Source organism: Melanostigma gelatinosum, assembly GCF_949748355.1.
Source record: "Melanostigma gelatinosum genome assembly, chromosome: 24".
In the NCBI taxonomy this organism is placed as follows: domain Eukaryota; kingdom Metazoa; phylum Chordata; class Actinopteri; order Perciformes; family Zoarcidae; genus Melanostigma; species Melanostigma gelatinosum.
This window is the reverse complement of record NC_136657.1, coordinates 10479280-10504909: the sequence shown is the minus strand read 5'-3', so window position 1 is coordinate 10504909 and position 25630 is coordinate 10479280. Positions and strand designations below refer to the sequence as shown.

At 44.2% G+C, this 25630-nt stretch overlaps 1 protein-coding gene across 4 annotated transcripts in view; it reads right to left on the bottom strand.

The window, feature by feature from the left end:
- LOC306797396 (uncharacterized protein) overlaps positions 1 to 24996 on the bottom strand; it is a 252933-nt gene extending 227937 nt beyond the window's left edge. For 2 of the 4 annotated variants that reach the window (XM_079296739.1, XM_079296741.1), the window contains exons 1-6: positions 24636 to 24996; positions 20253 to 20392; positions 20025 to 20147; positions 16813 to 16923; positions 15635 to 15745; positions 14457 to 14567 (exon numbers count right to left, since the gene is read on the bottom strand). In XM_079296739.1, the coding sequence (XP_079152865.1) occupies positions 14457 to 14567; positions 15635 to 15745; positions 16813 to 16923; positions 20025 to 20147; positions 20253 to 20377 (581 nt within the window). In that variant the 5' untranslated portion in view covers positions 20378 to 20392; positions 24636 to 24996. Of the gene's footprint in view, positions 1 to 2648; positions 2823 to 3368; positions 3543 to 3632; positions 5434 to 5594; positions 5824 to 5978; positions 6058 to 14456; positions 14568 to 15634; positions 15746 to 16812; positions 16924 to 20024; positions 20148 to 20252; positions 20393 to 24635 lie in introns of all 4 variants that reach the window. The other 2 variants (XM_079296743.1, XM_079296740.1) reach the window with 2 other exon arrangements.
- Positions 24997 to 25630: the final 634 nt, after the last annotated feature.

Sequence of the window (25630 nt, the reverse complement as noted above, 5' to 3'; positions counted from 1 at the left end):
GGACCAACAGACTGAACTCAGTCCTGCTCATCATGACTCCACCTCTTTATATCAAGCAGCATGTTGTTGGTGCTGATCAGCTGTGAGTGCTGAGAGTAAATGTTATGATCAGTGGTGGAATGCAACTCCTATATTTGCTGAAGTACTGTACTTAAGTACACATTCAAGGTACTTTGCTTGAGTATTTGTATTTGATTTAACGTTGTACTTCTACTCCACTTCACAGAGAATGTTTGTTCACAGATGTAGGTCGATCCAAAGAGAAGCAACATCTTCTGAGCACGCCTCCTCATGTGGAACCTTCTCCTCTTTGAGAGAAGAATACAAATCCAGCAGTGACACTGACTTAAAGTGCTCTGCAGGACCGCATCAGACTGCAGCTCAATGAGTTGGAGCTGAACATCACTGGGAGCATGATCCACACTGCACGTGAAGGAGAAGACGTCATGTTTCACTCTCAACTGTTGACGTCTTGAAATGGCCTTGAACTCACCACGCAGCGCCCCTAACATGGATGAGACCTGTGGAGATGTTCAACTGATGGAGTGGCTTCTTTCAGGGTGTGCAGGTGGGTGAGAGTGTTCCCTGCATCTGTCATGAAGGCCTTCACCAGGCTGTGCATGGCATGTGCAGAGAGGCCCTCGCCTTGCAGTTTGGTATTCAGATCATTCATTAGTGCCGTCACACCAACGGCAAATGAAAGATCTGTCATCCAGTTTACACCAGAGAGCTCTGGGATGTTCTTGCCTTCTCACAAAGCTCCTGAATCTCTGCTCTCAGGTCCTGAACTCTGAACTCTGGTCAGCACTTTGCCCAGGCTGAGCCACTGACCGCTGTGTTAGCCTGTCACTGTGTTCAGTCTCATGCTGCTCCAAGAGTGCAACAAGCTGTCTGTGCTTCAATGCTCGTGCCCCGATGACGTTAACTGTTTCAGTTACAGCATCAACAGCGTGCTTCAGTTTGAGCACTGACTCACACAACACATGTTGATGTGTCATGCAATGCAAACATACCAAGTTCAGTTCTGGGTTGATTTCAGTCACGTCATCTTGCATCCGCTTCAAAAGTCGACATTTCTCCCGTCAGATCTGGACAACCGTCGGTTGAGACACATGCCAGTTTGTCCCATTTCAGTCCCAGCTTGTGGAAGCATGCATTACCTCCGTGCACACGTCACTCCGCCGTCGTCCCTTTCATTGACTGCATTGCTGCAGCTCCTCTGTAATCACCAAGTCTTTCCTTATCCCACGTACAAAGATGAGTCACTTGCTGTGTCGGACATCGCAGCTCTGGTCCAGAGCCAAGGAGAAAAGTTGGAAATGGTCTGCTCTTCTTTGCAGCTGGAGCTCCAGATTCCCCTCCATGTCCTCGATCCTCCTCGTTACAGTGCGCCTGAGAGCTGCACATTCTCCAATGCCTCTTTTTTCTGGGGGCCTCGTAGTGCAGCAGAGTCCACCAAACACTCTTTGATGAACTCCCCATCAGAGAATGGCTGACTGGTTTTAGTGTGACATCACAAAGCCGGTCTTGGCGGCTGCATCCCTGGATGTGTGAAGCTCGGTAAAAAGGCCTCGTTGCTGTTGCAGCTTAGCTAGCAAAGCCTCAGACGTCCTGTCCGCTCTGCATCCGTCAGTGTTTCCTGTTTCTTCTCGTAATGACGATTCACATTGTAATCCTTCAACACTGACTTGTTCTCCACAAACTAAGCACACGGCTTTACCTTTGACTTCAGTGAAGAAACACTTTAAAGTCCATGTTTTGATGAAACTCTACTCTCTGTGTCAGTCTTTCTGTTTTAACACAGGCTGACATTGTTGAGGGCTAACAGCTGACTCACATCTCCCTAAACTCAGTTCACCAACACATTGCAGTGACGCTGCTGCTCACATACGTTCAGAACATACGTACATTGAGAAGAAAAAACACAACAAGTCGCCTTCAAAATAAAAGCCATGCAGCTCTATTCTGTGCATGAGGTACACTTATTTACCTTTTATTCCTAATTTCCCAATGACCTCTGCAAAAGGAAAAACTGTTTGTTTCATGCTCTCTGCATAGTTCTCTGGAGGAGGACAGCGCCCGCTGTGACATGAAACATCCATACGGGGCAAAGAGCACAGAAGAAGCATTTGCAGGCCATATATGGCCTCGGCAGAGAACCGGGCCTGTTCTTGTAATGCAGAGAACATAGCAGGCATTGCACAGTGCACACGTATGACTGTCCTCCACTTTCAGCCCCTCCCTTCTCTGCTCCTTTTCTCTGTCTCTGAGGTATAAATAAACATGTACGGAGATGATTCTTGGGGCATTCCTCACAAGACTCTGCAATACGTGTCTGTGAGATTTGCTCTCTGCTTGCCTGCAGGCAAATACATGAACATGGCAACTTTGTTCATTCATCAGACTCTGTATTATTTGATATTGACTCACAAACATATACTTTCTTCTCCCGACTAGTCTTAGGAATTTCCCAATGACCTCCCGCGGGCCGTACAATGCCCAGTCTGCTCTAGAAGCTAACGTTCAGTTAAAGGTCCTTTGACACATTCCTCCGCAGGTCTGCAGTTCATCATCTGATGTAAATCTGATTTAAATAGTCAAATAGTATGATAGTAATATAACAGTTGAATGGGTGAGTTAATCCTGACCTGAGAGTCTCCAGTTCACAGTGTGGACTCTCCAGTCCAGCAGACAGCAGCTTCACTCCTGAATCCTGCAGGTCGTTGTTACTCAGGTCCAGGTCTCTCAGACTAGAGGACTGGGAGCTGAGGACTGAGGACAGAGCTTCACAGCTTCTCTCTGAGAGGTTGCAGTGTGTCAGACTGAAGGAAACAATGACATCCATGTTAAAATGTTTGCTAAGCAGATGCATTTTTCAACCTGATTCCTATTTCTTTCCATGTTATCGTGTCTTGAGTGACTAACGGGGACAGCAGTTCCTGAACTTGGTCAAGTACTGAGAGAGAACGCGAGGAAGTAAAACGTTGTTCTGACCTTTCTCATTCCGTTTCATGTTTCATGTGACTTGTTGCCAAAGTAGGAGAGAGGAGTGCCATTGGACACCGCTTTAGTCAGAGTTAGTTGTGTTGGAGTACAGAAAGTGAAGCTGAATATGTCCGTTACTTACAACAACAATCTGAGCCTGTCTGTGGCAACAACAAGCTCTATTCATGGACGTACGTTGACGAGTTGCCCCGAGCGATGACATTGCAGACCGTTTAGCGGCTGCCGTCTGCAGCGTCCTCCCTCAATACTGGACCAACTTGTCCCCATTAGTCACTTAGACACAAGGACAAAGGTCCAAGTTACCCTCTAAAGTTAAGAGAGGTGTCTCAAATCATTTGAGACAAAGCGTAACGTGATCTGACCTGAGAGTCTCCAGTTCACAGTGTGGACTCTCCAGAACAGCAGACAGCAGCTTCACTCCTGAATCCTGCAGGTCGTTGTTACTCAGGTCCAGGTCTCTCAGACTAGAGGACTGGGAGCTGAGGACTGAGGACAGAGCTTCACAGCTTCTCTCTGAGAGGTTACAGCCACTCAGTCTGAAGAAGCAACAGAAAACAAGTAATACGTTATTTATATGGTCTCTCCTGTTGAAATATAGTCTTCATTGATTGTTAAAGTCTACCTACAGAGCTTTGTTGGAGGCTTTGACCACTGGCAGCAGCCTCAGAAGAGCCTCCTCTGAAGCAAAGTATTTCTTCAGGTCAAACACGTCCAGATCTTCTTCTGATGACAGTAAGATGAAGACCAGAGCTGACCACTGAGCAGGAGACAGATTATCTGTGTAGAGACGTCCTGAACTCAGGTACTGTTGGATCTGCTCCACTAGAGAACCATCATTCAGTTCATTCAGACAGTGGAACAGATTGATGCTTTTCTCTGGAGACACATCCTCACTGATCTTCTTCTTGATGTACTTGACTGTTTCCTGATTGGTCTGTGAGCTACTTCCTGTCTGTGTCAGCAGACCTCGTAGGAGTTTCTGATTGGTCTCCAGTGAAAGACCCAGGAGGAAGCGGAGGAACAAGTCCAGGTGTCCATTTGGACTCTGCAAGGCCTTGTCCACAGCACTCTGGTAGAGACGTTTTGGTTTAGGTTTGCCTCTAGAGACTTTAGACCAACGGGAGGTTGTTGGTTCTTCTGACAGCAGGTTGACTCCAGAGTTGATGAAGGTCAGATGGACATGAAGAGCAGCCAGAAACTCCTGAACACTCAGATGGACGAAGCAGAAGACCTTGTCCTGGTACAGTCCTCTCTCCTCTCTAAAGACCTGTGTGAACACTCCTGAGTACACTGAGGCTGCTCTGATGTCGATGCCACACTCTGTCAGGTCGGATTCATAGAAGATCAGGTTCCCTTTCTGCAGCTGATCAAAAGCCAGTTTCCCCAGAGACTCAATCATCTTCCTGCTCTCTGGACTCCAGTGTGGATCCGTCTCAGCTCCTCCATCATACTTGACCTTCTTCAGTTTGGACTGAACCACCAGGAAGTGGATGTACATCTCAGTCAGGGTCTTGGGCAGCTGTCCTCTCTTTCTGGTCTTCAACACATCCTCCAGAACTGTAGCAGTGATCCAGCAGAAGACTGGGATGTGGCACATGATGTGGAGGCTTCGTGAGGTCTTGATGTGGGAGATGATCCTGCTGGCCTGCTCCTCATCTCTGAACCTCTTCCTGAAGTACTCCTCCTTCTGTGGGTCAGTGAACCCTCTGACCTCTGTCACCATGCCAACACACTCAGGAGGGATCTGATTGGCTGCTGCAGGTCGTGTGGTGATCCAGAGGCGAGCAGAGGGAAGCAGTTTCCCCCTGAAGAGGTTTGTCAGCAGCACATCCACTGAGGTGGACTCTGTAACATCAGTCAGGACCTCATTGTTGGTGAAGTCCAGAGGAAGTCGACACTCATCCAGACCGTCAAAGATGAACAGAACCAGGAACTCTTCAAACCTGCAGATTCCTGCTGCTTTGGTTTCACTGAAGAAGTGATGAACAAGTTGCACCAAGCTGAACTGTTTCTCTTTCAGCACATTCAGCTCTCTGAAGGTGAATGGAAATGTGAACAGTATGTCCTGGTGGTCTTTGTCTTCAGCCCAGTCCAGAGTGAACTTCTGTGTTAAGACTGTTTTCCCAATGCCAGCCACTCCCTTTGTCATCACTGTTCTGATTGGTTCCTCTGCTCCAGGTGAGGCTTTAAAGAGGTCTTCTTGTCTGATGGGTGTTTCTGGTCTGTGTGGTTTCCTGGATGCTGTTTCAATCTGTCTGACCTCATGTTGATCATTGACCCCTGCAGTCCCTCCCTCTGTGATGTAGAGCTCTGTGTACATCTCATTCAGAAGGGTTGGGTTTCCTGCTTTAGCGATCCCCTCAAACACACACTGGAACTTCTTCTTCAGGTTAGATTTGAGTTCACGCTGACAAACTGCAGGAAGTCCTGAATGAACACAACAAAGACGATCAATGAGTCAAAGAACAGACTTCAACATGTCATTTCCTCACAGAATGAGTCTATGAATACATGTTGGTCCATCTCTTGAGACTTCAGTAAACGTCACATTTATCCAGCATGTTGAATCTTTAGAGAAATCCTCTTACTGCTCTGCAGACAGTCAGCCAGCTCCTCCTGCTTCATTCTCCTCAGGAAGTTCATTGTGATCTTCTCAAACGCCTCTCTGCTGCTCCTCCTCTGCTCTTCATCCTCACCGTCCAGCACCTCCTCATCCTCCCTCTGACTCTCTAAGCATTCTGGGTAATCTGAACTCAGTCCCTTCTGGATCTTCTTCAGCTCGTTCTTCACAAAAGTGACGATGTTCTCCTCCAGCAGCTGGAACAGAAGATTCTATGAATGACACAAACTAAAAGCATGGAAGCAAACATCAGATCCATGTTGGACAGACTGACGATCCACTGGTCTACAGAGTGCAGCACGGAGATGATTGTGAACACAAGAGATGTAACAGCAGTTGTACATGTACAGACCATGAATATGGAGTCCAGGTGTGTTTGATGCTGCTGGGCAGACGGACCTCTGGGAACCTCTGAGCTCTGCTGGTCCTCTCTGTGGAGGAATCATGAACAATCATCTCACACTGTGTCTGTCCACACAGAGACCAACACAAGGACGGTTCCTCCAGACCAGGGGTGTCAAACATACGGCCCGCCACGTCATTTTATGTGGCCCGCGAATCTGCCAGCAAAAAATAAAATAAATAATTTTTTTTTTTTTTTTTTTACAAAAATAAAAAGTGAGATGTGAAAATAAAAGTATCCCCATGGTCGAAATGATGAGATAGAAAGTCGAAGTGATGAGACAGCATGTTGTCTGTGTGCCGACATTAAAACGATCACAACAGGTGGACAGGAGATGCAACAACCCATAAAGAGGATTCCAACAAGTGATGGTGTCGTTCTCAACATGCGTACTTCTCTGTACTTGTGAACTCGTGGACTTGTGAAACGTCATCAGTCTCAGCCCAAGTACTGTTCCAATTCAAAGTCCACATCCAGCCAAGCACGGTCCTAATGCCCGGATGTGGCTCCGCCCATTTTACCGGGGATGCATCGGAGGTGACTTGTCTGTACTTGGGACAGCCAAATATCCCAGAATGCATTTTGCACCAGCAACAGGAAACAATGGCGGAGGAGAAATCACACAACTGGAAGTTGAAACTTCTAAATACTACTGTTGTTGAGTCACAGAAAGTCATTTTAGGATGTTTTGAGGGAAGAAGTTAGTTGTTTAACCTCTTTCACGCCCCCTATTTGTAGACTTCTGCTCGAAAACAGCATAGCCATCCTAAAGAGACCACAGTTCTGTACCACAAGGTCTATTTTAATACTTTGTGAGGCTATAATCAGATCACAACACTGGTGAGATTGATCAGTGGGTATTGTGTACATGTTGCTGGTTAATATAGTAAATGAAGACATTACACAGCTCAAATTGAAAATATTCAGGGTCGCCTGAAAAAAAAGCACTTTCATTGATATTGTGTTGTTGAAATACTGCAGCAGCTCCCTAAAAACTCTCCCAAATCATTGCACAACTGATCAGTAGTTGCTGAATAAAGGTTAAAGTGGGATAAAGTGAAGAATAAGAGCCTTTAGTACAGAGAGGTCACCATTTTCGAACCAGCTGTTGCAGCTCTTACATTGTACTTTTATACACTATATAACGATATATTTCACTTTTGTATCACTCATGTTATTCAATACATCCAAATACAGATGCTAGGAATCATTTTGAGATTCCTAACATCATCAGAGTATGTTTCTGGCTGTCATTTATCGGATTTTCTCAGTTCATGTGTGTCTATGGGGCTCCAGGTCAGCCTACGATTGGTCGATCTCAGTCATTGAACCCGCCTTCGAAGCGTCAGAGTATCAGCAAGGCGGGTGCCGAATCGGGTGTTGATTGACACATTTTTCATTGAGTAAAGTTGGAAGAAGTGCCGCGTCTCCCCGAGCGTAAATTTCCGCTCGCAGGAAGTCTGACCGCTCGCCCATGCTGGATTGACCGCTCTTATTCTGGAAACAGCTCTGAAGTAAACAGGAAGCAGTTGGCATCATTGATTCGAGCTTTGAAACAGATAATCTGTGACGATACTCATTTTTCATAAAACTGGAAATTTACAATCCACAATAAATTTACAAATCCACAATATTCAGCAAACAATAAATCCATTTTCACCACAACATTTTCAGGGGGCTGAACGCCACGAGGTCGCCGGCGGCCTCGTTGAGAGGAGGAGGTCACCAAATCTGTGGTCGGTTTCTCAAGATTCAGCCGATTTAAAAATCTACTCTGGCGATTTCGGAGATGTGATCTGATCCACATACATATATTTATTTATATATGTATGTGGATCTATACATTTAGAATTGTATGTATCTATATATATGTAATTAATAATATATCATTTTTGATTTCAAATGAAAACGAAAACAGCAGGGTCTCTCCGGGGCTATTTGTGTTCATTCGCACTGGACGCCCGGAGAGGGGGCGGGGCTTATCGCCCTGAAAGCCGTTCAACTGTCCGCCATTAACCATGGAAACAATAACCTCTATGTCTGCTGAGTACGTGTTGTGGAAGTCACAGATATCCCGGAAACTAAACTGAAGATGTTCGGAGTCGTTACATTTACACGTCTGACATTTACAACCGGCCCTTTGAGGACCGTGATGCTGATGTGGCCCCAGAGTGAAGATGAGTTTGACCCCCCTGCTCCACACAGTGAAGTCTTGATCGTGCTGCTGATCCCACTGTCCCGGCTGCATTCCTTTGCAGTTCCGTGTGTAAAAACACCTTCAAACACTGCACCAAACCAGGGTTAGAAAGACACAACAGACCAAACCCTGTTTTAAAGAAAGCAACTCTTCCGATGTAAAGAATTATAGGCCAATGCGTACCTCAACCAGAACAAGCTTCTTGACCCACACCAGTCTGGTTTCATTCAGGCTACTCAACCGAGACCGCCCTCCTTTCCGTCACAGAGGAACCCCACATTGCCGGATCAGCCTTCCCACTCCCCTCGGCCGTCCTCCTGCTGGACCTTTCGGCGTTGTTGACACAGTGAACCACCAGATCAGTGCGTGGTGTGCAGCGAGGTTCTGGCTAACATCTGTCTGAAGCTCTTATTTACACTGCCAGCTGAACACCAAGCATGCCAGTGCAAGTCAGAAGCCCCTTACATTCTTTATATCGAAATCAGAGGAGTTACAAAACAGCCCAAACAACTGCAGTCTCATTGATGTGTTGGGTCTACAAAACACGCACTACGGGCTTCATGTCTGGTCACAGAATAGCAAGAAAGGGGATATATATACCGCACACAATCACTGAAGACGTGAGCTCACCAGCTGCCACAGAGATGGTGGAATGTATGACTGGAGAGAGAGAAGCAAACAAGTTGGACGTGATCCCGCGTCCAACAACACTGTGTCGCCGCATCGATGCTTTGTCCGAAGACATCCTGGCTACATTAGTCGGTCGCGTGAAGAAGAGTGAGTTTCACTCTCTGCAAGTAGACGAGTCTACAGATGTGGCCAATCTGGCCAATCGTCTGGTGAACGTCCGTTACCTTTCAGAAGGCACGGTGCAGGAAGAGCTTTTGTCTTTTTTATCTTGGAAACAAACTGTTCTCTAATTGGTCCGATTTTTATGCGGCTATAAATGGGCTCTGTTGCTTTTTTGTTTTTTGTTTTAAGGTGAGGGGGGGGGGGTGCATGGCCTAAAAAGTTTGGGAACCGATGTATTCAGGGAACTGGATACAGCGTTCGGAGGCAGCGCTCCGTTCATTCCTATGAAAGTGGACTTACGAGTCAAGATTTCAGAGGAAAATACCCGGATCTTTCATCAGTCAGATTTCTGCTCCATTTTTCGTCTTTCTGGGAGAACGAGTGTCACGATATTAAAGTTCTAGCGGTGCCTCTTCGTCCCTTTATCTACCCAGCTAGTGTTCTCATGCTGTTATTTAGTTCCACACCACCAGGGAGGTTTGGAACCAGAGCCTCGGACTCATAAAGGTCCCGGTACCCAAGAAGAGGAAGGACTCCAGACTGTATGTAAGAAGTGGACGTAGTCATGGTGACGTCTCTCATTGGTTTGTGGACTGATGTTTTGAAGCCTCAAGTTTGGCCATTTCACCGTTGCCAACTTGTTGTTTTTTGCAACCAGTGAACAGGAAGTGACCATATCTGGACGTAGTCGTCATGACGTAGAGACGCCGTACACGTCTCTGGTAGAGACCTGTCAATCAGCGTGTAGCCCCGCCCTAAAGCATCCCCTGCTTTATGGTCTGTGTGACTCTAAATGGACCATAATGTACTAAATGAACATCATGCTGTATTGAAGAAGACTTGAAACTAGAGATTGAAACATAAACTCATGTTTACAATGTTTACTGAGGTGATAAATCAAGAGAGAAGTAGAGTCATTTTCTATAGACTTCTATACAACCAGAGGAGTCGCCCCCTGGTGGTCACTAGAGAGAATGCAGGTGTGAACCTGGTGTTTCTTGACATTTCCTCCGGGGTAAACGCTACATGGCTGCCCGATCCAAAGCTGTGGCTAACTTCGAGGCTAGCACCCTTCACTTTAAAGAGCAGCAGGTGACAAACGAGCCAGTTTGAAGGAGCCGACAACTTCGTTTAGCGCCTCAGAAAATGACGTAATCACGAAATAGTTTTAGACGCTTTAGTTTCTGTTACCAATCGGTCAAGAGAATGAAAGCAGTGAGAATAGAGGTGTTTATGAACGCTCCACTGGTTCCCTGGATCATTCATTACCTGGCCGGTTGGCGAGTGTTTCTGAAAGACAGCGGGATATCCTTGGACATGTCACTCTTCATGGACACACAGCTGGGCCATGAATATGAGATATGAGATTACAGATAATTTAAATCCCCAAACTGTCGGTCACATCAATACAGCATCACAGAAAGAGGAGCGTCTGTGTTCATGACGCCATCGACCATCATACCGTCTGCATTCATAAATACCAGCCAGTGGTGGCCGGCCAATAGAGGGCCACGGGGCCACGGCCCCACCCACCTTGAGCCACAAAAAAAAGAAGAAAAAAAAAGAATTATAATATTATTAATTTAAAAAATAAATTATATTAATAAATTATACAAATTGTCAACATTTGTGTTTTTGAGCTGTGTAATATAACCAGTAATATTTGTAAAATAGGATATCTGCTTGTCCTCTCAGCTGTCCCCGTGCACGTCTCTCCTGCGCGTGCACGTGCTGGGGCCAGATCGATTTGGCCCAAGGAAGACGGGTCTAATAAGCAGCTTAGCCAATCACTGATTAAAGAAATAAATGAGTGACTTACAATCTAGCCAATCAGCGCCCTAAAAAAGACTTCCGGGAGGACCATCCTCATCTGGCCCACGGCTGCGAGTGCTCGTTCTCATCTCGCGTGTTCTCGTGTTCAGACAGCAGACTCGCGGGAAAGGGAAGCAGCACATGAAGCTTCTGTACTAGCTGAACATCAGACAGGTTAGCTAGCTGCATGACGTCATGCTAATCATTTATTTAGCTTTAAAACAACGGGGACGGATCCAGCACGGACAGTTACGGGAGTGAGGGATGAGGAGGTAAGGAAACATGAGAACACCAGGGTAGGGAGTGAGGGATGAGGAGGTAAGGAAACATGAGAACACCAGGGTAGAGAGTGAGGGATGAGGAGGTAAGGAAACATGAGAACACCAGGGTAGAGAGTGAGGGATGAGGAGGTAAGGAAACATGAGAACACCAGGGTAGGGAGTGAGGGATGAGGAGGTAAGGAAACATGAGAACACCAGGGTAGGGAGTGAGGGATGAGGAGGTAAGGAAACATGAGAACACCAGGGTAGGGAGTGAGGGATGAGGAGGTAAGGAAACATGAGAACACTAGGGTAGGGAGTGAGGGATGAGGAGGTAAGGAAACATGAGAACACCAGGGTAGGGAGTGAGGGGTGAGGAGGTAAGGAAACATGAGAACACCAGGGTAGGAAGTGAGGGATGAGGAGGTAAGGAAACATGAGAACACCAGGGTAGGGAGTGAGGGATGAGGAGGTAAGGAAACATGAGAACACCAGGGTTGGGAGTGAGGGATGAGGAGGTAAGGAAACATGAGAACACCAGGGTAGGGAGTGAGGGATGAGGAGGTAAGGAAACATGAGAACACTAGGGTAGGGAGTGAGGGATGAGGAGGTAAGGAAACATGAGAACACCAGGGTAGGTAGTGAGGGATGAGGAGGTAAGGAAACATGAGAACACCAGGGTAGGGAGTGAGGGATGAGGAGGTAAGGAAACATGAGAACACCAGGGTAGGGAGTGAGGGATGAGGAGGTAAGGAAACATGAGAACACCAGGGTAGGGAGTGAGGGATGAGGAGGTAAGGAAACATGAGAACACCAGGGTAGGGAGTGAGGGATGAGGAGGTAAGGAAACATGAGAACACCAGGGTAGGCAGTGAGGGATGAGGAGGTAAGGAAACATGAGAACACCAGGGTAGGGAGTGAGGGATGAGGAGGTAAGGAAACATGAGAACACCAGGGTAGGGAGTGAGGGATGAGGAGGTAAGGAAACATGAGAACACCAGGACACGCATGGAGAACTCTGTCAAGTTACATATTAGACAAAGTGAACATCTTTTCTTCTACATAGCTGTCCTCAGTCTCATCTGCTTAACTTGGTCATGGAGGCATCAACATGTAATAGAGATGTTAAATTAACAGTGAAAACTCATCACAGCTTAATTTAACATCAGTATTCATAATAGTCTTTTTCTCCCGGAGTGCCCGTGTCTCGTTCTCATCTCGCGTGTTCTCGCTACCCAGCTGGACGACGGTAAAGAAACAACGAGGAGGTGGATAAAAACCGGCACGTTTGATCAAAAAGAATTGATTGTGTGAAGTTTTGTGGGGCTTTTGAGTTGAGTTGGCCCCGAGACCGACTCCTCGGACAACCCTGGCGTGTTCAAGGGACTGGTGGATTCTGTTGCCAGCTGGTGCTTGTGCTACGCTACATCGATGCTAACGGTAACGTACAAGAGCGTTTTCTCGAGTACGTCACCATCCAGAACGCGACCGCTGACACCATCGCTGCAGCGCTCACGGAGAGGCTGAGCACCATCCTCCCAAACGGACAAACCGACAAACGTATCGCCCGAGCGTACGACGGGGCTGCCGTCATGAGGGGAGCCACCGGCGGAGTGCAGCGGAAGATACTGGATGTCTACGACAACGCTCACTACGTCCACTGCTACGCACACCAGCTGAACCTCATCATGCAGCAGGCCACAGCACGCATCCCCAGGATCCACACCTTCTTTTCGGACCTCGTGGATTCTCTGCCTTCTTCTCCAGGTCACCCAAGCGAACCACCGTGCTGGACCAGATGGTTGCGCATAGACTTCCTCGAGCCTCCACAACACGGTGGAACTTCCAGAGTCGCGCTGTAAACACTGTGTACGAGCACCAGGACGACCTCCTGAAGTGTTTCCAGAACATCAGAGACTCTGGGAACTTTGATCCACAGCTGTCAGAGAGGCCGGGGGCTTCGTGAGGATGCTTGAAGACGAGACTTTCTGTTTCTTCCTGGCATTGTTCCACAAGATCATGCCAAATGTGGACATGCTCTTCAGCCAGCTGCAGAAGAGGAACATCGACCCTGTCTTCATTGAAGGACTTGTCCAGAGGTTCACAGACAGCATTCAAAAAATCAGATCAATAACGATATTTACTACGAGCTGATAAAGCTTTTGTTGTTGGAAAGATGAGTTGCTCACGTCCTACAGTCTGTAAAAGCCGAAATGGGCCGAGTCATCAAAGTGAATGATTATGATAGAAAGCATCACAATGATATTTGTTTCAATATTTTAAAGGAAAAAGATCAGATTTCTATGAAAATGCAGGTCGTTATTAAACACAATTTGTAATAACAGGCTTATTCAGGTGTCCACCAAGTCCGTTTGTAGAAGAGGCCGAGTTGTTTTTGAAGATGTCAAGTTAGAAACTGGAACTTTATTTGTTGGAACAGGGCGTCCATGTCCTCTGTGTGGGGACAGTGGATCTGACCAGCAGGACGCTGGGACATGGGGAACAACAGAGGCTGGCTACAGAGGTTGTTGTGTTGTAGTTGTCAATATTAATACTTTATACACTCGCACACATACATGTACTATGTGGGTGTGTATGCACAGCACATGCTAACTACAGGAAGTAGTCAAATATTCAACAACATACTCGACCGTCTCCTGAAAAGGGAGGACAAGCTGCTAACTGACCGTCTGATACATTTTGATGATGTCGTTATAATTTCCCATCATCTGAAGTTGTTTGTCAGACTTTACACATTGTTTTTTTAATACTTGACTTTATCACAGAAGCATGTGTTCAATCAGAATCACTTTCATCAAAGTTCCTTTTCAAATAACTTCATCATCATGAAAACATGCAGGTTTCCTCCCCGCACTGATGGGTGTTTCTCCAACAAACAAGGTTCATCGGGGCATCTTCAAATATACTTCTTCTATCAGACTATATATGATATTTACATTTTATTATAATATGTTCATGATATTTATATTGTATATTTATGATTATATGGTATTTATATTTTATTATAATATGTTCATGATATTTATATTGTATATTTATGATTATATATTTATATTTTATTATAATATATTCATATTTCATATTATACTGAACATTATTATTATATGACATATATATATTAATATACTGAATTGTATGAATAAGATACACACACACACACACACACACACACACACACACACACACACACACACACACACACACACACACACACACACACACACACACACACACACACACACACACACACACACACACACACACACACACACACACACACACACAAATCAGGTGAGAATAGAGGCATTCATGAACGCTCCACTGGTTCCCTGGATCATTCATTACCTGGGCGTTTGGCCACTCTTTCTGAAATTCAGCGGCGGCCCCATGGACCCGTCACTCTTCATGGACACACAGCTGGGTTCAGGTTGATCAGAGTCCAGTTCCATGAGGTTCCTGTTAGACAGAGAGGAAGACCACCAGAGAAGGAGATCCACTTATTAAATCTTCAGCTCCAGAAGCTGCTGAAGACTAGAAGCTATCAACAAGAAGATAAAAGTCTGAAGCTCTTCACACTGAAAGATTTCTGTTCTATTATTCATCGTCTTTCTGGGAGAACGAGTGTCACGATATTAAAGTTCTAGCGGTGCCTCTTCGTCCCTTTATCTACCCAGCTAGTGTTCTCATGCTGTTATTTAGTTCCACACCACCAGGGAGGTTTGGAACCAGAGCCTCAGACTCATAAAGGTCCCGGTACCCAAGAAGAGGAAGGACTCCAGACTGTATGTAAGAAGTGGACGTCGTCATGGTGACGTCTCTCATTGGTTTGTGGACTGATGTTTTGAAGCCTCAAGTTTGACCATTTCGCCGTTGCCAACTTGTTATTTTTTTGCAACCAGTGAACAGGAAGTGACCATATCTGGACGTAGTCGTCGTGACGTAGAGACGCCGTACACGTCTCTGGCAGAGACCTGTCAATCAGCGTGTAGCCCCGCCCTAAAGCATCCCCTGCTTTATGGTCTGTGTGACTCTAAATGGACCATAATGTACTAAATGAACATCATGCTGCATTGAAGAAGACTTGAAACTAGAGATTGAGACATAAACTCATGTTTACAATGTTTACTGAGGGAATAAATCAAGAGAGAAGTAGAGTCATTTTCTATAGACTTCTATACAACCAGAGGAGTCGCCCCCTGGTGGACACTAGAGAGAATGCAGGTGTGAACCTGGTGTTTCTTGACATTTCCTCCGGGGTAAACGCTACATGGCTGCCCGATCCAAAGTTGTGGCTAACTTCGAGGCTAGCACCCTTCACTTTAAAGAGCAGCAGGTGACAAACGAGCCAGTTTGAAGGAGCCGCCAACTTCGTTTAGCGACTCAGAAAACGACGTAATCACGAAATAGTTTTAGACGCTTTCGAAACAGGAAGGAGTTTCTGTTTCCAATCGGTCGAGAGAATGAAAGCAGTGAGAATAGAGGTGTTTATGAACGCTCCACTGGTTCCCTGGATCATTCATTACCTGGGCGTTTGGCCACTCTTTCTGAAATTCAGCGGCGGCCCCATGGACCCGTCACTCTTCATGGACACACAGCTGGGTTCAGGTTGATCAGAGTCCAGTTCCATGAGGTTCCTGTTAGACAGAGAGGAAGACCACCAGAGAAGGAGATCCACTTATTAAATCTTCAGCTCCAGAAGCTGCTGAAGACTAGAAGCTATCAACAAGAAGATAAAAGTCTGAAGCTCTTCACACTGAAAGATTTCTGTTCTATTATTCATCGTCTTTCTGGGAGAACGAGTGTCACGATATTAAAGTTCTAGCGGTGCCTCTTCGTCCCTTTATCTACCCAGCTAGTGTTCTCATGCTGTTATTTAGTTCCACACCACCAGGGAGGTTTGGAACCAGAGCCTCAGACTCATAAAGGTCCCGGTACCCAAGAAGAGGAACGACTCCAGACTGTATGTAAGAAGTGGACGTCGTCATGGTGACGTCTCTCATTGGTTTGTGGACTGATGTTTTGAAGCCTCAAGTTTGACCATTTCGCCGTTGCCAACTTGTTATTTTTTTGCAACCAGTGAACAGGAAGTGACCATATCTGGACGTAGTCGTCGTGACGTAGAGACGCCGTACACGTCTCTGGCAGAGACCTGTCAATCAGCGTGTAGCCCCGCCCTAAAGCATCCCCTGCTTTATGGTCTGTGTGACTCTAAATGGACCATAATGTACTAAATGAACATCATGCTGCATTGAAGAAGACTTGAAACTAGAGATTGAGACATAAACTCATGTTTACAATGTTTACTGAGGGAATAAATCAAGAGAGAAGTAGAGTCATTTTCTATAGACTTCTATACAACCAGAGGAGTCGCCCCCTGGTGGACACTAGAGAGAATGCAGGTGTGAACCTGGTGTTTCTTGACATTTCCTCCGGGGTAAACGCTACATGGCTGCCCGATCCAAAGTTGTGGCTAACTTCGAGGCTAGCACCCTTCACTTTAAAGAGCAGCAGGTGACAAACGAGCCAGTTTGAAGGAGCCGACAACTTCGTTTAGCGACTCAGAAAACGACGTAATCACGAAATAGTTTTAGACGCTTTCGAAACAGGAAGGAGTTTCTGTTTCCAATCGGTCGAGAGAATGAAAGCAGTGAGAATAGAGGTGTTTATGAACGCTCCACTGGTTCCCTGGATCATTCATTACCTGGGCGTTTGGCCACTCTTTCTGAAATTCAGCGGCGGCCCCATGGACCCGTCACTCTTCATGGACACACAGCTGGGTTCAGGTTGATCAGAGTCCAGTTCCATGAGGTTCCTGTTAGACAGAGAGGAAGACCACCAGAGAAGGAGATCCACTTATTAAATCTTCAGCTCCAGAAGCTGCTGAAGACTAGAAGCTATCAACAAGAAGATAAAAGTCTGAAGCTCTTCACACTGAAAGATTTCTGTTCTATTATTCATCGTCTTTCTGGGAGAACGAGTGTCACGATATTAAAGTTCTAGCGGTGCCTCTTTGTCCCTTTATCTACCCAGCTAGTGTTCTCATGCTATTATTTAGTTCCACACCACCAGGGAGGTTTGGAACCAGAGCCTCGGACTCATAAAGGTCCCGGTACCCAAGAAGAGGAAGGACTCCAGACTGTATGTAAGAAGTGGACGTCGTCATGGTGACGTCTCTCATTGGTTTGTGGACTGATGTTTTGAAGCCTCAAGTTTGGCTATTTCACTGTCACGAACTTATTTTTTTGCAACCAGTGAACAGGAAGTGACCATATCTGGACGTAGTCGTCATGACGTAGAGACGCCGTACACGTCTCTGGTAGAGACCTGTCAATCAGCGTGTAGCCCCGCCCTAAAGCATCCCCTGCTTTATGGTCTGTGTGACTCTAAATGGACCATAATGTACTAAATGAACATCATGCTGCATTGAAGAAGACTTGAAACTAGAGATTGAGACATAAACTCATGTTTACAATGTTTACTGAGGGAATAAATCAAGAGAGAAGTAGTCATTTTCTATAGACTTCTATACAACCAGAGGAGTCGCCCCCTGGTGGTCACTAGAGAGAATGCAGGTGTGAACCTGGTGTTTCTTGACATTTCCTCCGGGGTAAACGCTACATGGCTGCCCGATCCAAAGTTGTGGCTAACTTCGAGGCTAGCACCCTTCACTTTAAAGAGCAGCAGGTGACAAACGAGCCAGTTTGAACTACAACTTAGTTTAGCGCAGGCGCCTCCTACATCCGCATTCAGCGGAGGACAGGATGTAAGCAGTGACATTTCACTCTTCAGTTCAACTTTTGCTCCCTTGCATCAGCTTTGGACCACACACTCCAACAGGTTTCCTATTGGAGTGTGGTTTCACCCCTCGATACACTTCTCTGAAGGTTTCCTTTGGTTGGAAGTATCGAACATTTCAACATAATACCGTGAAGGGTTCCTTTGGTTGGAAGTAGGGCTGGGCGATAAATCGATTTAATCGATTAATTCGAATGTGTGCTTTAAGGCGATGTGTTTTATTGAAAATCGAGAAAATCGCCCCCACCCCTCCCCCCCGTTGGGTTCCCGTAGTAGAGTGTGCGCGCATTGTTTACAAACTAAAACAATGGCGGCCAGCAGCTTCACTGCTGGCCGCCGCCGCCGCCACCTCACAACAACAACCCAGCATTTTGGAGACATTCACCAACTGTACTCCGCATGAGAAGAAGAGTGCCCGGTGGAAAGCCATCACGGATGCAGTCGCGATGTATATCGCAAAAGATATGGTGCCCATATACACCGTGGAAAAGCCGGGGTTTATTCACCGTCTCAAAGCTTTGGACCCCAGGTACGTGCTACCAAGCCGTAAACATTTTTCTGACGTTGCCTTGCCTCGGCTGTACAATAGTACACGCCAAAGGATCTCTGCGGAGCTGGAGGGGATGTCATTCTACTCCGCAACAACTGACCTGTGGTCCAGCAGGTTGACCCAGACACCGATCCACTTGACTGGTGGAAGCGTCACCAACTTAACTTTCCAAGGCTAAGTACTTTAGCAAAGAAATACCTCTCTGTGCCAGCTACAAGTGCCCCCTCTGAGAGGCTTTTCAGTGTGTGGGGGGGGCATTGTTACATGCCACCGTGCATGCCTGAAGCCAGAGGTAGTAGACAGGCTTGTCTTCCTGGCAAAAAATATTTAGAAAAAACATGCACTACTGTTTAATACTGTTGGTTATGTTGTGAATGCACTTGATTTTGTTTACATGCACTTATTTACTGTGCAAAATATGTTATGTTGATGTTAGATCAGATGTTGCACTTTTGAAAATGTGAATGTTAAAGGGTCATATACATTTTATTTCATGCTGTGTTTGTATCAGTGTATTCAGTTAGAAAAGCTTACTGTAAAAAGTTACATTTGCACAGTTGTTTACAATGGAAGGCTACTATTTAATGCCATTTAATGTTATGTTTAATTTAATTTTATATTTAAATGATTCAGGCAAACAAAAGAGTGACCAAATACTTTTTGTATACTACAGGCACCTTTCTACAATGTTCAGGTTTTGTTTGCACTTTATTTTTATCAACCTACTTGGGAAAATCATCACAAAATAAAAGAAAAAATTGTTTTCAACAGCTTCTGTCATCTGCAAAAAATTTTGGGGGAAAAAAATCGATTTAAATCGTGAATCGGATTTTTTGTAAAAAAATCGGAGTTTTTTTTTTAGGCCATATCGCCCAGCCCTAGTTGGAAGTATCGAACATTTCAACATAATACCGTGAAGGGTTCCTTTGGTTGGAAGTATCGAACATTTCAACATAACACCGTGAAGGGTTCCTTTGGTTGGAAGTATCGAACATTTCAACACAACACCGTGAAGGGTTCCTTTGGTTGGAAGTATCGAACATTTCAACACAACACCGTGAAGGGTTCCTTTGCTCGGTATTCTAAAACGACTCTCGAGAGGTATTTTGCCTCCGGTAGGAGTCTAAACGATCCATTTCTTTCCATTGTATTTCACACAAAACGATTCTGCCTTCAACTGTATTCATCTTTGTATCATAACCTGAATCTTACTTTCATAAAATAAAACCAACAACCTCTGTAATACGAGGTTGGAAATCCGTGTCTGTCATCCCACTGCTTCACATAACGGAGAACATAGGATGCTCACGCGGGTTATTCAGAGTTACGTTTTATGCAGAAATCCATCTGTCGTAAAGTAATCTTGAAGCTGGAGCTTCCCCAGGCAGTATAGAATGTAAGTAAAAAATATACTTTCAAACACTGGACTGTACGACCACTAAGCCGACCCAGAGAGCTCGTGGCTGGTAATACAGCACAGCAGGTCGCATCCCGCTACAGGTCGAGAGAATAAAAGCAGCGTTTTTAAGATAAATCAGGTGAGCATAGAGGCGTTTATAATTCATTACCTGGACGTTTGGCCACTCTTTCTGAACAACAGCGGCGGCTCCATGGACATGTCACTCTTCATGGACACACAATTGGGTTCAGGTTCATCAGAGTCCAGTTCAGGGTCCGGTTCCCTGAGGTCCCTGTTAGACAGAGAGGAAGACCACCAGAGAAGCTTCAGTGTGCAGTTTCTGCTTGAAGAAGGTTTGTTCTTTCACATGTTTTGTGACGAACTGATGATGACTTACGTTACAAATGGCTCCTCCATGGACCCGTTGCTCCTTAAGGACCCGCAGCTGGGTCCAGGTTCAGGTTCAGGTTCAGGTTCAGGTCCAGGTTCAGGTCCAGGTTTAGTTGGACCAGGTCCTTCCATGGCGAATGGGAACTCCTAATAGATCATTCAACAGATTTTTAACAGAGTATTTGTCAAAATGTAAACAAATATCGACTAAAACAATGGGTCAGAAGTAGGAAGTTGTCTTGCTGTTTCCAGATTTTCACAATAAGAGAGAGAGCTTTGTTTTGAAGTGTTGTGAGTCGTCACGCTCTGAAAACCAGTTTAACCAGTTTAACCAGTTACAATGTTCCATCAACAGCAGACACACTGGAAGAGTTTATTCAAGCACAGTAACAAGTACAATGTTGAGGTACTTATACTCCATTTGAGTATTTTGTAGTGTTAACTGTACTACACCTCAGAGGTACATGTTGTACTTTATACTGCACTACATCTCAGAGGTACATGTTGTACTTTATACTGTACTACATCACAGAGGTGCATGTAGTACTTTATACTGTACTACATCACAGAGGTACATGTAGTACTTTATACTGTACTACACCTCAGAGGTACATATAGTACTTTATACTGTACTACACCTCAGAGGTACATGTAGTACTTTATACTGTACTACACCTCAGAGGTACATGTTGTACTTTATACTGTACTACACCTCAGAGGTACATGTTGTACTTTATACTGTACTACACCTCAGAGGTACATGTTGTACTTTATACTGTACTACACCTCAGAGGTACATGTTGTACTTTATACTGTACTACACCTCAGAGGTACATGTTGTACTTTATACTGTACTACACCTCAGAGGTACATGTTGTACTTTATACTGTACTACACCTCAGAGGTACATGTAGTACTTTATACTGTACTACACCTCAGAGGTACATGTTGTACTTTATACTGTACTACACCTCAGAGGTACATGTTGTACTTTATACTGTACTACACCTCAGAGGTACATGTTGTACTTTATACTGTACTACACCTCAGAGGTACATGTTGTACTTTATACTGTACTACACCTCAGAGGTACATGTTGTACTTTATACTGTACTACACCTCAGAGGTACATGTTGTACTTTATACTGTACTACACCTCAGAGGTACATGTAGTACTTTATACTGTACTACACCTCAGAGGTACATGTTGTACTTTATACTGTACTACATCTCAGAGGTACATGTTGTACTTTATACTGTACTACACCTCAGAGGTACATGTAGTACTTTATACTGTACTACACCTCAGAGGTACATGTTGTACTTTATACTGTACTACACCTCAGAGGTACATGTTGTACTTTATACTGTACTACACCTCAGAGGTACATGTTGTACTTTATACTGTACTACATCTCAGAGGTACATGTAGTACTTTATACTGTACTACACCTCAGAGGTACATGTAGTACTTTATACTGTACTACATCTCAGAGGTACATGTTGTACTTTATACTGTACTACATCTCAGAGGTACATGTAGTACTTTATACTGTACTACATCTCAGAGGTACATGTAGTACTTTATACTCTACTACATCTCAGAGGTACATGTTGTACTTTATACTGTACTACACCTCAGAGGTACATGTAGTACTTTATACTGTACTACACCTCAGAGGTACATGTTGTACTTTATACTGTACTACACCTCAGAGGTACATGTTGTACTTTATACTGTACTACACCTCAGAGGTACATGTTGTACTTTATACTGTACTACACCTCAGAGGTACATGTTGTACTTTATACTGTACTACACCTCAGAGGTACATGTTGTACTTTATACTGTACTACACCTCAGAGGTACATGTTGTACTTTATACTGTACTACACCTCAGAGGTACATGTAGTACTTTATACTGTACTACACCTCAGAGGTACATGTTGTACTTTATACTGTACTACACCTCAGAGGTACATGTTGTACTTTATACTGTACTACACCTCAGAGGTACATGTTGTACTTTATACTGTACTACACCTCAGAGGTACATGTTGTACTTTATACTGTACTACACCTCAGAGGTACATGTAGTACTTTATACTGTACTACACCTCAGAGGTACATGTTGTACTTTATACTGTACTACATCTCAGAGGTACATGTTGTACTTTATACTGTACTACACCTCAGAGGTACATGTAGTACTTTATACTGTACTACACCTCAGAGGTACATGTTGTACTTTATACTGTACTACACCTCAGAGGTACATGTTGTACTTTATACTGTACTACACCTCAGAGGTACATGTTGTACTTTATACTGTACTACATCTCAGAGGTACATGTAGTACTTTATACTGTACTACACCTCAGAGGTACATGTAGTACTTTATACTCTACTACATCTCAGAGGTACATGTTGTACTTTATACTGTACTACATCTCAGAGGTACATGTAGTACTTTATACTCTACTACACCTCAGAGGTACATGTTGTACTTTATACTGTACTACACCTCAGAGGAACATGTTGTACTTTATACTGTACTACATCTCAGAGGTACATGTTGTACTTTATACTGTACTACACCTCAGAGGTACATGTTGTACTTTATACTGTACTACACCTCAGAGGTACATGTTGTACTTTATACTGTACTACATCTCAGAGGTACATGTTGTACTTTATACTGTACTACACCTCAGAGGTACATGTTGTACTTTATACTGTACTACACCTCAGAGGTACATGTTGTACTTTATACTGTACTACATCTCAGAGGTACATGTTGTACTTTATACTGTACTACACCTCAGAGGTACATGTTGTACTTTATACTGTACTACATCTCAGAGGTACATGTAGTACTTTATACTCTACTACACCTCAGAGGTACATGTTGTACTTTATACTGTACTACACCTCAGAGGTACATGTTGTACTTTATACTGTACTACATCTCAGAGGTACATGTTGTACTTTTTACTGTACTACACCTCAGAGGTACATGTTGTACTTTATACTGTACTACACCTCAGAGGTACATGTTGTACTTTATACTGTACTACATCTCAGAGGTACATGTTGTACTTTATACTGTAATACACCTCAGAGGTACATGTTGTACTTTATACTGTACTACATCTCAGAGGTACATGTAGTACTTTATACTCTACTACACCTCAGAGGTACATGTTGTACTTTATACTGTACTACACCTCAGAGGTACATGTTGTACTTTATACTGTACTACATCTCAGAGGTACATGTTGTACTTTTTACTGTACTACATCTCAGAGGTACATGTTGTACTTTTTACTGTACTACATCTCAGAGGTACATGTTGTACTTTTTACTGTACTACATCTCAGAGGTACATGTTGTACTTTATACTGTACTATACCTCAGAGGTACATGTTGTACTTTATACTGTACTACATCTCAGAGGTACATGTTGTACTTTTTACTGTACTACATCTCAGAGGTCTATACTGTACTACATCTCAGAGGTACATGTTGTACTTTATACTGTACTACACCTCAGAGGTACATGTTGTACTTTTTACTGTACTACATCTCAGAGGTACATGTTGTACTTTATACTGTACCACGTGTATCTGACAGCTTTAACTACTTTAGTCAGATTAATATAAAATTAAATCTATAATAAATTATGACGTATTATTATAGGATATAATACACGTATATATACACTCATTAAATGTGTTTTTTGTATTTTACTGTGTAATCTGTGTTCACCACTAACATGTAGTTTACTTTTGTTCCAGCAGATGGCACCACGTGACTGTTTTTTGCAGCACGAGGGACTTTCCCAGTGTTTGTTCTGACACGTGGTGCGATGACGTAGTGCGGGCCAACGGCTCTTCCTCATTTAGTGACGCAGTTATTTTACAGGTTAAAATAAAAACACTTTTATTTGTATTATTTTATTGCTGCATTCGAAAAATAAATCCGATAAATTCAAACACTTAATGTATTGTTTAATTTATTTTTATTTCAATACATATTTAATTGGTACATAACAAATATATATTTTAATTGTATTTATGATGCCTTCACGGTTGTAATGTTAAAGTAAGTTCAGATCTTGTTCTGGTAAACTCTCTTCAACATCAACACAAATAAAGATAAATGAACCGTTTTTAATCCGCTTCTTTCATTAACTTTATATATTATATTATTATCTTTGGTGTGACGTTCAGAGAATGACGGAGCGACTCTCGGTAACAACGTCTTCATGTTCAAACCAGCGCACAATAACTCTCTTAATACTCTCATGTTCACACACAACTGTGACTACAGTAAAGACGGCTCACACCAGTCTACCAGGTACTTCATTTAATGTACTTTATACTTTACCTTCAGAAGGAGTACACACGGAGGACTCGACGTTCAGCGGAAGTTACAGGAAGATAAAGTTTAACCAGGAAACTCCAAGAAGAGGCGAGGCTGTTAAAGAGACATACACCCAGTACTGCTGCGAGTACTACCGCAGGATTTATACAGTAATACAGTCTGTTTTATACTGTGAACACAGAGATATGAGGGTCCAGACCAGCAGCGAGACCAGGACCAGGTCCGAGATTATTTTTATTTCAATACATATTTAATTGGTAAATAACAAATATATATTTTAATTGTATTTATGATGCCTTCACGGTTGTAACGTTAAAGTAAGTTCAGATCTTGTTCTGGTAAACTCTCTTCAACATCAACACAAATAAAGATAAATGAACCGTTTTTAATCCGCTTCTTTCATTAACTTTATATATTATATTATTATCTTTGGTGTGACGTTCAGAGAATGACGGAGCGACTCTCGGTAACAACGTCTTCATGTTCAAACCAGCGCACAATAACTCTCTTAATACTCTCATGTTCACACACAACTGTGACTACAGTAAAGACGGCTCACACCAGTCTACCAGGTACTTAATTGAATGTACTTTATACTTTACCTTCAGAAGGAGTACACACGGAGGACTCGACGTTCAGCGGAAGTTACAGGAAGATAAAGTTTAACCAGGAAACTCCAGAAAGAGGCGAGGCTGTTAAAGAGACATACACCCAGTACTGCTGCGAGTACTACCGCAGGATTTATACAGTAATACAGTCTGTTTTATACTGTGAACACAGAGATATGAGGGTCCAGACCAGCAGCGAGACCAGGACCAGGTCCGAGACCAAGACCAGCAGCGAGACCAGGACCAGGTCCGAGACCAGGACCAGCAGCGAGACCAAGACCAGGTCCGAGACCAGGACCAGCAGCGAGACCAAGACCGGCAGCGAGACCAGGACCAGGTCTGAGACCAGGACCAGGTCCGAGACCAGGACCAGCAGCGAGACCAAGACCG